General features: G+C 27.1%; 1 protein-coding gene across 1 annotated transcript in view; it reads right to left on the reverse strand.

Moving 5' to 3' along the window:
* LOC111641031 (coiled-coil domain-containing protein 149-like) overlaps positions 1-12,953 on the reverse strand; it is a 45,310-nt gene extending 32,357 nt beyond the window's left edge. Inside the window, exons 1-6 of the mRNA XM_023387134.1 lie at positions 12,700-12,953; positions 12,352-12,510; positions 8,668-8,724; positions 2,922-3,026; positions 978-1,100; positions 739-911 (exon numbers count right to left, since the gene is read on the reverse strand). Coding sequence (XP_023242902.1) covers positions 739-911; positions 978-1,100; positions 2,922-3,026; positions 8,668-8,724; positions 12,352-12,510; positions 12,700-12,753 — 671 coding nt within the window. The 5' untranslated portion in view covers positions 12,754-12,953. The remainder of the gene's footprint in view (positions 1-738; positions 912-977; positions 1,101-2,921; positions 3,027-8,667; positions 8,725-12,351; positions 12,511-12,699) is intronic.
* Positions 12,954-13,976: the final 1,023 nt, after the last annotated feature.

Below are 13,976 nucleotides of genomic sequence, written 5' to 3' on the forward strand. Positions count from 1 at the left end.
AAAAAGCCAATTTTTATGTTTATAAAATATTTTGAATGAAAAATATTAAAATATGTACAAAATAAACCATTTTGAACACTTTTTTTTTATTTATAAAAAAAATATAGTTCTGGCATAAACAATGTTAAATTTTAACTGATTTAATTTTGCGAACGCATCTTCTTTATTTATATGGGTATCTTATGGTCAGTTTTTGCGCTAATGTTGCTAATGCACCATTTGAGCGAAAAAAATTGTTAAGGAAAAATTTTTTGTTAGCGAACCCTTCGTTAAATATTTCGAATATCACCACTGCTCATTAGTCTATTGCATCAGTGCGGTAAGTATTCAGATAAAAATCCAAGAAAAAATTGTGCATCACTGTTTCAAAAAACATTGCACTTTCAATGCTTCAGACAGCACTGAGAATGATTGTATGTGGGAAGATGTGAGCATTGAATCCAGTATTGATTCAGAAGAGCCTAACAGAGAAAGTGAAGAGATTTCTGACTTCAATATCATGAAAGACAGCAATATATAACTTACTTTGCTATGCAGTAAATACTAAATAAATTTGTCAATTTAATCAGTACTGTTGTCTATATTTTCAAAAAATAAAAATTTATGGATGAGCATGTAGAAATTAAGGTACATCTTAGATTCAAGTAAATATTGTACATTTATTATTTACTATTTTAATTCTCTGAAACTTTGTAGAAACTTCTAGTTCATTTTTTATAAATTACAAAGGTACTGTACCTATTATCCATTAAAATAGCATCAATGTCCACTATCTGTTCTTTGTCTCCTCGAAGCATGCAGTTTAACTGATGGTTGAGCCGATCTACTTTATGACAATATGCATCTCTGGCAGTAACTAACTCCTCTTTTTCATCAAGAACTGCTTGTAGATCTTTTTCTAGCATAAAACACTAAAATAAACAATATTATGTATAAAAATGGATTATAGAATCCTTTATATATAAAATCTTTCTTACTTTTTGTCTTACAGCTTCAAGTTGTTTTACCAGATCTTCTCTTTCATAAGCTGGAAAATGACGAATAACAACACCTTCATCAGCCGAGCCAAGCCGTTGTCTTGCAATTTGTTCTCTTAATAACTAATCATCATTAATAAATAAAATTTTATTTTAAATAATAAAATTATCTTTCAATAAATACTAATTATGTCTCTCTCATGATATAGACAAATTAAAATTTCATAAAGTGACTAACAGAGAACAAAATGAAAAGTAATCAATAAAGTTAATACCTATTTTTTTTATCATTATGGCATACAATATATATAGTGCATATTTTATATAACGTGGCATCTAGTTTTTGATGTACAAAATGATAATATTAATGAATTTAACAAATTAAAGTAAAAAGAAGCAAAAATTATTAAACAGCTCATTCTGAATGACTGATTCAGAGATAGCATAGGATTCTCTAACATTTATGATGATCTGTTCACAAATATTCATTGACACTATTTAAGAGAACACTATACTGAGGTTTAACTGAGAGTTATGTTCTATTAAATTTATCTGATAAAGCTATACAATACAAAAATGCTTGACTTGTAGATATAAAAATATATTCATCTCAAATACTTGAGAATAGCTTAAATCTAAAATATTGTTTATTTTGTTTCTTTTCCTTTTACAGCTACATATTTAATACAGTCGACCCCCTATAATGTGATAGATATGTTCCACTTTATAAGAATTTCACATTGTAGGAATCCTTAAATACATGAGCCAATCACAGTCCAGCATGTGTGCTGTTTACGGACTACGGCTGTTTGAAAGGTTTTTCCATAAAATTAATCGATTCTAGACTAATTATATTCAACATTTCCAAAAAACATATAATTTTTTGGGAACAATCCATATAAACTACACTATAAACAAAAAATTGTAGGATTACTTACTGTGTGTGCACCATTTGACAATGCCAATGCTTAAGCTTGTTTTTGTTGCAGAGCAGTGCACCGAACGGTGGACGCGTTTTCTGATAAGTTATTTTTCTACAAAAAATTCTTTGAACTTTGGAGACATCATTAATAGAAATAATTTTTATGGCCGTTGAATAAGAAATGTTTTTTTCACAAGAAATGTATAAAATTACAGTACTGTATTAGACTTACAGTACCTGATTTATATACTGTACAGACGATAGTAAACTCAACTTACCCACCTAAACTCTCCGTAGCGTGTAAGTAGTTTGGCTGTTCGTCCACTATTGGTCCAGATTTGACCAATCCTGTTGCGACACGAGTCGGCGATGACCATTTACTGCATTTTACGAGTCTCTTTTAGCGTCTTTATACGAATAGTCGCAATTTTTTTGCCGCAATATACAAATCCGCATTATATGAACCCACATTATAGGGGGGAGGGTTGACTGTATATTATAAAATTCTAAATATATATTTCATGTAATTAAAAGGAAAACCTTCAAACCAATAGAATTTATTTATACAATAAAAGTTTTTTACTATCTGACCGGAATAAAACTGATTAAAAGTTTTAATAGAAGTTAGATTTGTTTTAATGTATTCTTAAATATTTCTTGAATGAAAACTGGCTACTTAAATAAATTAAAGTGTCTCTTGCAGTCTGTATAATAATTCAAAAATTCTCAATCAGTTGTACACATAAAATAATAGTATTGTCAATATCTAACTTTAAAATCATTATTATATGTTAAATCTGAATTATTTACAAGCCAAAATTAAATTATAACTTGGCCTAAAAGTAAGCAGCTTAACTCCCTACCTTTATGACTAATAACTTCCATTTTAAATCTAAGATCAGCACAATACGTTTAATAAACTGAAATTTGCATCAAAAAGCAAAAAGTTTATAGTTTTGTATCTTATGCTTATTAAGAACTCAATATAAAAAGAAAATTTTAATATTAAATGATAAACTTACTTTAATATCTCCTTGCGCATCACTCAGTTTCTGTTTCAGATCATTTACTTCAAACATCAAAGATTTATTTTGTTCTTTCAATTCACATAATAATTGTGCAAGACTCTATAATATTAATAATTATTAATAATATAATACATAATTAATAATTATGTATTATTTCAAGTAAATAGTTATTTTACTTATATATTTTATGAAATATATTTTTTCATGAATATACTAGACTTAATAAAAAGAAATTAAAATGCCAATGATACAATCAAGTCTACTTAATTAAAAAATTATTTTACATATGTTTATTTCTATACATACCAATAATGATCTATACAATTAGTATATATAAATAAAAATTATGTAAACAAAAATGAATCTTTTAATGAATTATAGTTCACTCTTGCTAATCTAAATCTAAGAGTGTTGGTTCAGGAACCTTAAGAATTTTTTTATGGATGTTCGGACCAGATTAGTCAGGCTCTGTCCAACACCACCCAGCCACTGCCATTAAAGGTATAGCCAAATCCACAGTGAGAATGGAAAAAGGACTTTAAGAGCCTTTCTAAAAAGACTCTTGGTCCTTTTTTTGCCATTCTTTTTAGCCTTTCATTAATTTATTGTTTTCATAAATAAAAATCCAAATCAAATTTGTATTTATTAAGTTTATTTTAAGTTAACTAATAAACTTAAATTTTATATAATTTTAAATTTTATTTTATTAAATTATAACAAATAAATTACAGTAATCTGTAGTTTCAGATAAAATGTGCTTATTAAATTGTGATATTTTATTTACTATTTTCAAAAAATTTTTGCTATAAGAATTTTAGTTTTTAATAAAACAATAAGAAGCTCTCCACTAATCATAATACAAACAAAAATAAATTTATTTAGACTTGATAGTTTTTGTACTTAAAAAAATTGTTATCAAAACCTAAAAGTTTTATAAAATTAATATCTACTACTCATATATACAGGATTACTCTTCCTTAAAGCTGAAACTACTGTATAATCAATGACAAACTGACCTTTCGTACATTTCCAGCAATGCTGTCAATCTAAACAAAAAAAAAAAAACATTTTCAGCCTCATTCAGAGGCCAAAATTAAGCTTCTATAAAAGATTCTCTTCTTTCTTATTCGTTTTTAACTGAATGATGTAATGAAAAAATATAGACAGCTTGGTTGATTAAATATATCTTGTTCCAGAATTTTGAGTTTTGAAAATCATTCCAAATTCCAAAAGTTCAGCTAAAAAAAAAATAAGAAAGAAGAGAATCTTCTATAGAAGCCTGATGCTGGCCCCTGAATGAGGCCAAAAATGTTTGCTTTTTATCACTTATGTTGACAGCATTGCGGGAAACACATGAAAGGTCAGTTTGTCATCAATTATATATATTTGTCATGTGTCATATTGATAAAATAAATTTTTTTTAACATTTAATGTATGTCTATAGTCGTTTTTGATTTCCTTTATATATCCAAATAACCCTGTACAATACTTAGTTTGGATTAGTAAAAATACAACATGGTAAATATATATAATTGCATGCTATATAAATTATGATACAATCTTTTAAAAAATAAAAATACAGTGGGTGATTGGTTAATGAACGTAATCCGTTCCAAGACTTTGTTCACTATCCGAATTGTTCGTTAACCGATTATCGATTTACCATAGGTTTTAATGGGAATTTAATTAATTCGTTCTGGAGACCCCCAAAAATAAAAAAATATATACTTTCTTACTACGTTTATTTATACGTAATAATAAAAATACATACATATACAGTCTTGCATTTTTATTAGTCATGTTTTTTCTGTTTGAAAGGGTTAAAGAATCTATCTAATGTCGATTGCTTTTCTCTCTTCTTCAGGATTTTTTGTAAATAATTAATAGAATTGCAATTGTAGAAATCCCCAAGCCTCAACCTGGTTCGGATGCCATTCTAAGACCGTTGATCTGACATCCTCCCACTTTTTCAAAGGATCTTTAATAACAGATATCGACATTAATCCTCTTTTTCAGAAGAAAACATATCTCGCCAAGTTTCTTGGTGTTCTTCATTCAAGAGTTCTTGGCGTTCTTCTGTCGTCAGATCAGTTTCAGGTTCCATTATGAACTCTTCGATGTTCTTTATTTCTCAGATGTGATTTTTGTTACTCCTTTAGCTGCTTGAGTCTTCTTGATTATACAGTATTTTTCTTAAATAAGATTGAACTGCGGCCTACTGTAGACCTGTTCACACCATACTACCCAGCAACATTAGGCATCTTCTGCCCACTTTCTACCTTTGCTATTATACTCTCACCTTTCGTAAAGAAAAACAGACACAAAACTTAACGAATGCCTACCCGACAGTCTCGCGAATACATAAAAGAATTGTTTTGTCAGAAAAATAAAAGGCTGGAATTACAAGGGAAAGTTTCAAAGTTCAGAGGAATACTATCCGATCGGTATATACCAGCTTGAGCGTCGATGTCGATGTCTCCCACACTCTGAAAAGTTTCGAATTGTTGCCTGAAGACAAGGGAAGACCAATCGGTATTCATTACTTTACATCGCTTCTTATTGTGTTTATTTTGTGGGGTGTTCGTTATCAATCATGTGTTCGTTGTCCAAACATAAAAATCTTTTGTGAAAGTGTTCGTTATCCGATTTGTTTGTTAACCGATCACCCACTGTACCGAGAACAGAATAAATTGATTTTGTCACAAATAATTTGTAGCAATATTGGAATCAATCAAATATATTACTTTAGAAGAATGTCTTTAATTACTGATAGGATATACTATCTGACATTAATATTCAGGCACTCCTCCATTATCAGACATATATTTAATAATTTAAACTCAGTATATTCAACATTTAATAGTTTTATAATAAAGAGGATATGATACAGAAAAATTAAACTGAATGTTATAGTAATAATATGAAATTTAATATAAGAATGACATACTAAAAGACAACTTACAGTGGAATGAATCAATTGATAGTCAATCATCAAACAATAACAGATTTTTAATTAATAAAAATGCAAACATTAAAGTTCATAAAAAGAAGCTCCTATGTTTAAACTTTATATTTTTGGGCTACAACTGTCAAAAATTGTAGACCTATAAATTTCCACTGGCATCCATTTATCTATCTGTCCTTCCTTAATCTTGAGAACAGGGTTAGATGAAAATTGAGACTAGAAATGGAAAACTTAGGGGCAGAAGGTTCCAACTAATGATATATGAACTTCCAGTTTAAACCAAAAGTCACATTATTTCAATTCAAACTTTTCTCCTAAACAGAATTAGATAGATTACCAGCACAACTCCATTGTTAACAGGAAAAGTATGATGTACAGGTGCAAGACACTACTAAAATTGAGAGCATTGTGATAAAAAATTGAAGCCTGGCATTGTGATGATGTCACAATAAATAATTGCTCATCCATCATTGTTTTAATTTCTATTTTGAAATACTAAATACACTATTAATACATTTAATTATAGAGTTACTAAAGAGAAAATATTTGTAATTCATTTAAAAATTTATACATGAGATAAGTTGAAGGAATATTCCCAATAATTTTATTGTAACTATTAAAGAGTAAAAATGAATTATACAATATATAGTAAACTAGCAGATGAGCGTTTACTTCCCAGTTATTTTTTGCTTGGCATTACTCAGGCATAAAGTAACAGCAAAGATTAATATTATTACATTATTTTGTACTTCTAATCCTTCTGTTATATTATAATAGAAGGGTTAGAAGTACAAAATAATGTAATAATCTTAATCTTTGCTGTTATTTATAATATACTATAATATATTATAGAAATATAATAATAATATAATATAATATATTATATAACTTTTAAAATGTGTTAGATTGATCACTTGATGTTATAAGTCCTTTTGTAAGATAACCTTTGTAGTTATATAAAACAAATACTACAATATAAACATTAAAACAAAAATCATATAAAGATTTTTGTTATTTCAGCCTACCATTGTCACATTTATTGCAATACTCAGATAGTACAAAATGGTACAATTTCGTTGGTCAAATAGACAACAATTGAAAATATGATATATTAAATTTTTTAAGATATCATAGTTTTTCCTAATGTTCTAAGAAACTGTACAGTACCATTCACAGCCAAATATCAAATGGTCATCTAACAACCAATCAAATTTCACAAAAAATGAACCAAATATTTAAACTCGGCACCCTTGAAAACCACTTAAGTCATATCTTGTGCAGGCTGGTAACTTTATATTATGTAATTTTTCTATTTGAATGCCACCATACTGGTGAGTCCAATAGGAAGAAGGTAGTGTTGCAGAAGAGGGTTGAAGTAAATGCAATCAAAAGTAATTGTTGACCTCCCCACAGACAAGAGAATGGTCAATGACTACTAATTAATACTGGTCTACTATTGACATTTGAAAAGTGATCCATGTTGGTAGGATGTAATGGTCTCACATGTGATCAAAGTTTCTAACCTTAATGTCCTAAAGACTTCATATGACTTGTTTAAATAAAAAAATCTTGTAAAAATGAGAGAATAACTGCTTTTATATGATAATAAAGTGTTTAAATTTTGGCAACAGATTGTATAAACTATGTGGAAAGTATGTTCTTGTAAATATTGTGTTTATAGAAAAATTATTGGGCTGCAGTTTAAAAAAATTGTAGACCTATAATTCCGACTGTCATCTGCCTGTCTGTCCGTCTGTCCTTAATCTAGAGAATGGAGTTAGATAGATAAAAATCGAGACCAGATGTGGAAAACTTAGAGACAGGAAGCCCAGATCAACTATATACAAACTTCCAGTTTAGACCACAGCTTGTCTATTTTGCAATGTATCATTGTCACAGTAATTAAGTGATTATAATATAATATATATATTTTTAAATTATATCCTTTTTTGTAAAAATTATATTTAGTTTATTATTTCCTTAAATTTTTTCCAATAGCAAATTAAATGTAGATAGCAATTGATTGATTTATAAAAATCCAATCAATATTTTGGGGTGGAATGTATGACATATCTAAGTTAGAAACATAACTGTTGAGTTTCATAGCAATTGGTTGAATTGTCTAGGAGTATATAGTGAACAAACAAACATTCACATTTAAATATATAGATAAATTAACTTCTAATAAGAATAATCATAAAATTCTACTGAATACAGAGCAATTGTATAATATATATTAAGCTAGCTAATTTGAGTATTGTCTATTCACTGTTCAATATTTGTTATCCATTTTGTCTACAAAATATCTCATTTACACAAGTGCCATCATTGAAAGGATAAAGATTGTCTATGCATTTGATTATATTGTATATATAGAACAGTGGTGCCCAACTTTTCAATTGATGAATCAAATAGCATATAAGTAATAGGTAGGTGGATGATAAATGTTTTGTATGTTCCATATATACTAAAAGTTGACCATTTATAATTAAGTAATGTGTCAAATATGTTCACAGGCTGCATTCACCTGAGCCATGGGACATAGTTTGGGCAGCACTGGCATAGAACATGCATATAAACAAGTAGAGCTACAAATAAGACAGTGAAAGTTCTTCATAAAAAAAAAAAATTATAAATTAGCAATATGAATGGCAAATGATTAAAGAAAGAAATATTTAGTAAAATTATTTTAAAACTTTATCATTTAGTTGAATATATATTAAATATTTATGTTTTAAGAATGTTTCACTTCTGATTTATAATAAATATACATACTTGTTCTCTATCACCTTTAAAGCCTCTAATATCATATACTCCTAGTAATGATGGACCCTATTAAATATAATTATTAATAAAATAAAACAAAAATTAAATAGTAATATAACAAAAATATAATTTACAGTTTTTAAAAATTAATATAAAATTAATTTCATGATAAAATTCTACAAAATTATATTGTATTACTCATTGACTTATAGATAAAATTTATTAAGTGATATGAATAATTTGACATTAAGTATCATGCAAATGATATAGTTGATGTTTTAAAAATTAATTTAATTATCGATATTAAGAAATACTTGTATCTTTAATTATAAAAAAAGCCAATTTTTATATTATACAATCATTGATGTATATACACAGCAAGTTTCTTGCACCATCCTTAGGACAGAGTATGACTCTTAACTAGGAATACAATTCATTCAATTACAGTTTAACATACTATCCATAATATGTAACACACAAATTTAAACACAAACTTATCAGAAATATGCAAAAAATACATCCTCTATTGGAATAGTATATTACAGATAGATAAAATACTTTAGTTATCACTTTCTATGTTCTATAGTAAATACCACTGTTTTTTTATTTTATTGGTAATTTATAACTGGCTGTGTAAACAATCATTTAACTCCTTTGACTTTACAAATGTACTCTTAACTTTCAGGGATAAGTTAGGAGTTACACTTACAATCTATATTTACATCACACTATGTAATGGCAGCAAATTTACAAAAATATTACATGTTAAGTAATATTTATCAAGTTTATAAAAAAAAAACTGTATACTGTAAGTGTAGGGGAGCTGTAGTAAAGATCTCAAACAACCATATGTGGCTTGTGAGCCAGTTTGACCACTGTCGGATAAACTGTTGATCAAATATAATAATTTCTTTCAGGGCCATGGAGTCAGTCAAAAGCAATTCTTGAGCAACTGGGGTAAGTAAAAATGGCTCCCAATAAATTTAAATTGTAATATAAATAGTATACACTAAAATTTCTTATATCACATATTAACCTGTCTCATGGGACATAGTTTGAGCACTATTTGATTAACCTATTTTTTCAGGTTATTTTTTTATATTCAAACAATATATTCTCAAAAAGGAAGAGAACTGATAGAGAAAGTTGTTCCTGATTTTCTTTTAGTTTCTTTCTATTATATCCTATTATTTTATAGTGTTTTAATAAAAATATAACTTTATTGTTTTATTTTGTAAGTCTTGTCTTTTCTTTAAACTTTAAAATTACTGAATGTTTGTAAATAACATTCAGTAATTTCAGTAAGATGCCTTGTTGCATGTTTCATGCATTCAACCGACGTAAAAAATATATTATTAGTATATTTATATCATATATTGATATATAAATAACGTAACTTAAAAGTAACTCAATCTTTTGGTGTTAATAAATACAAAATTCTTTAATATTAAACTTCAAATGTTTCTGATAAATTCAGATTGTCATCATCAAGAAAACCATATAGAACAAGACCAACAAAAAATGTCTTATGCAGAAGATCATTGTCAATTTGAAGTCAATTATATGTGCAATGAATACATACAGATTAAATATGGTATAAATTACAGTTTACATGGTATACTGGTACAGACAAATGTATGATGGGATGTGATCAAACCAATAACAAAACATCACAGTTAAAAAAATTGTCACATGAGATTGATTATCTCATTCCAAAAATCAGTAAACAGGAGTATGAGCTTGTGTTTATAAAACTGGAAGTATTTGAACAGTTTACCAAAAATAAAGCATTTTAGTGTCCTAAAGTGTCTTAGTAATGGAGAAGGTATTCTAATTGAGGTCATAGTTGTAATCAATAACTGATTTAGCAAGTTCTGTGTCTTTTATACCTTGTGCTATAGATTTTTGATTTTCTTCTATTCTGACAATTGTTGTGAGGTAAACCTGATATACTGTGTGTAAATTTATGTATATAAATACATCAGGTCTAACTCACAACAATTAACAGGAGTACAATGCAATTATCATTCATTAGCATTAATCATTTTAAATTTATTTTTGTAAATATCTGTTATCTCAGAAATGCACCTTGGTCCTATTGTTTACAACTAATATTTTGATTTCTTGTTGAGATGTATGTGGAAGAATATAATTGAATGTGCAAAAGAGCAACTTTTAGGACAAAGTTCTCACTTGTGGAATAGATGCATTATACAATTGTCTCTGCTAGCATATGAACAAATTTGAAATTAGGTGTAAAGCCCAATAAATCTTATTGTCAATAGACTTATATTTACTTTGACAGTATTCAGCCTTTCATATGACCTTCTGGATTATATTAAGTCCACCTTGTAATAAGTATACATTGGAAGTTAATATCAAAGTCCTTCTAATTAAGGAACTAATAGCCGTGTGCTTAAATGCAGAAGGTTGTAATGAATTGCAAGGAATGACTAGGGATAAAAAAAAATAAACTTGTGAAAAACACTGAATTTCAATACATTTGTGCCAATTTGCATTGACAGGTCCAGAAAACTAATGGAATTGTTACTTTTATCATTTTATACCATAAACCATAGATGGATAAACGTTATTTAAAACTTAACAAATGTTTAAAACTATTTGAACATGCCATCCCAAGCTATGATGGCATCACCTACATATCTCAAGTAGAACAATGAATACCTAATGATAAGTGGATATTTCAAACACAAAACTAATTTATGCATTACAATCTCAGCTTAGGCAGCTGATAAGGAAGAGCACACACATATCCCTGTTTCTGAAAATAGATATTTTACCTGAAGCAGGCTTGGTGAAGGCCGAAAACATTCAGAAATTACGTCAAAAATTCAATTACTGGTTAAAAAAGGTTTTGTTTATTTCTCTTAATATAAAGTAATTGTTGTTTACAATTAAGTCTAACAAATCTTTGATTAACAAAACTTATTGATTGACCAATCTTTATCTATTAATAGCATTTTAAATAACATAAAGACTTCAAAAATTGGGATTGATGAGTATAAAGCATTTACATCTATTTTGTAAAATTAGATATCTTACATCTTTGTACATTATTTACTTATTATATTTGTTAACAAGTTATTATTTATATCACTTTTAATCTTTTAATATTCATTGTATATGTAATCAACTCAGAGCCATAGCTACAGGGAATTATGAGATGGCTAAGCCCCCTCAGCTTAGTCAGCAATGCCCACATGCAATATACTTAATATATGCTTTGTTTCCATCAAGTAAACTTAGACTACTGTTAATTTTTTACACTTGGACTATAGCTAATAGGGGCAGTGCTGACTGGGAAAGAGAAATATTTGTCTGAGAATTTCGTAGCCCCCTGGAAAAGGGACTAAATCAACTTCAAATTCATAATATTCTTCTTCGTGTGTGATTCTTTATCTTGTTCCAGTCACCTTTCCTGATGACAATGATCTGAATTCATCTAAAATGTTTGAAGTTTAACATTAAAAAATTCTGTTTTTGTTACCATCAAAAGATTGAGTTTTTTCTCAAGCTGCTTGACATACACCTCACTTATTGCTTTAATTAAATAAAGGAGTCAGAGCCGAAGTTGAAGCAAATGTGTACCAACTCCACAGACCGTGTTTCTTTTAATCAATAAGTCAACTTAATTTCATAATACAGAGAATTTATATAATATCTTTAACTTACCCAACCTTCGATCCTTTTCTTAAGAGCATTGTATCTTTCTCTCAATTGACTTGCCATCAATTTAAACTGATCTCTCTCACTTCTATATTTATCTAATTCTTTACTTAATATCAAAAGTGCTTCAGTTTTGCTATCAAGTCTACATTTCATGATATTATACTAAAGAATAAATAAAATTAATGTATTTAAAAAAAATCATACATAAAAATATGGGTAGTTAGATACTTCATTTGTAAAGAAATAGCAAAAGTATACAATTTAATACAATATATAATAATATACACGTGTATAATACACAAGAATAATATACAATATTGTACAATATATACACCTGAATATGCAACTTACTTCTCCTATTAAGTTCTTGTATTCGTCATCTAATTTTTGCAATTTCGACGTCATTTTTTGCACTATTTAATATATAACAATATTCAAAAATTATTTTCTCAATTAATGTAATTATTTATAAACATAACCACTGCATTCCCACGTTGCAACACAGTCCATACTGCACTGCGCGTTACATCATATCCGGTTGTATATCACTTGACAAACATAAAATCGTATAAAATTTTTTTAAATAATAGCGAAAAAAATAATTAATTTATTAATTTCTTATTTAAAAAAAAGGGAAATAATCTAAAACGAATAGGAATTCATTAAATAAGATGTAATTTAGAAATTGTCCACTCGTACAGCACAATTTTATTATTATAAAACGAAAAATATATATATTTATGAATTATATAGAAAGATAAATTTTATAATTTAATATTTTATAAAAAGAAATAAAGAAAAATTAAAAGCAATTGAATTGATTAATTTAAAATTACGGATTATTTTTCGTGTTTTTTTACAACTTTAAAATTTGTCGCTAGATGGAGACACTGCTTCGATTTCGATTAACAATTTAAACTAATTTTTTAAATTTATTCAATAATTTATTAAAAATTCCCATAAAAATAAAAATAATAAAATTAATCTATAATATTTAGGGAGAAAAAAAACATTAATCAAACTATAAATTAAATAACGATAATTTAATTTTTAATTATTTTATTTAAATATCTGTATATAAATTACACATATACTATACATGTATAGTACTGTACTTTACAGTGTACCTACAAAATTAAAATTTTTTTAAATTAATATATAAAATACTATGAATTATTTAGTTTAAAAATATATTAATTTAAATTATCTTTAATTAATGTTAATTATAGTATTAATCATTAAAACAGTATAGAAGAAACCCAAATTTACTGCAAAAATTAAAAAGAAAATAAGCAATTCAATTTATATTCCAGAAATAAAAAATCATTAATTCAACTTCTACCCTTCAAAAAAAAAAATTTAAAAAGAAAATCAGCAATTCAATTTGTACACCAAAAATAATTTTATAAAGAAGCACAAAATCTAATTAATATTCCAAAAAGAAGAAAAAAAAATCAATTTTGTTTAATGAAAGACTATCGATTACACGAACATTATATTGTATAATATATTTTAAGAGTGCAATTCTTGAGAAGATAACAACAAAGCTATTAAGCACCCACCCCTTAACATTCAATGTTTTGATAAGAATACTTCATTCATGTTTAGAATATTCATCTTTGCCACTA

This window comes from Centruroides sculpturatus, unplaced genomic scaffold (genome assembly GCF_000671375.1).
Source record: "Centruroides sculpturatus isolate CEXI.00-Female unplaced genomic scaffold, Cexi_2.0 scaffold1245, whole genome shotgun sequence".
Classification (NCBI taxonomy): Eukaryota; Metazoa; Arthropoda; class Arachnida; order Scorpiones; family Buthidae; genus Centruroides; species Centruroides sculpturatus.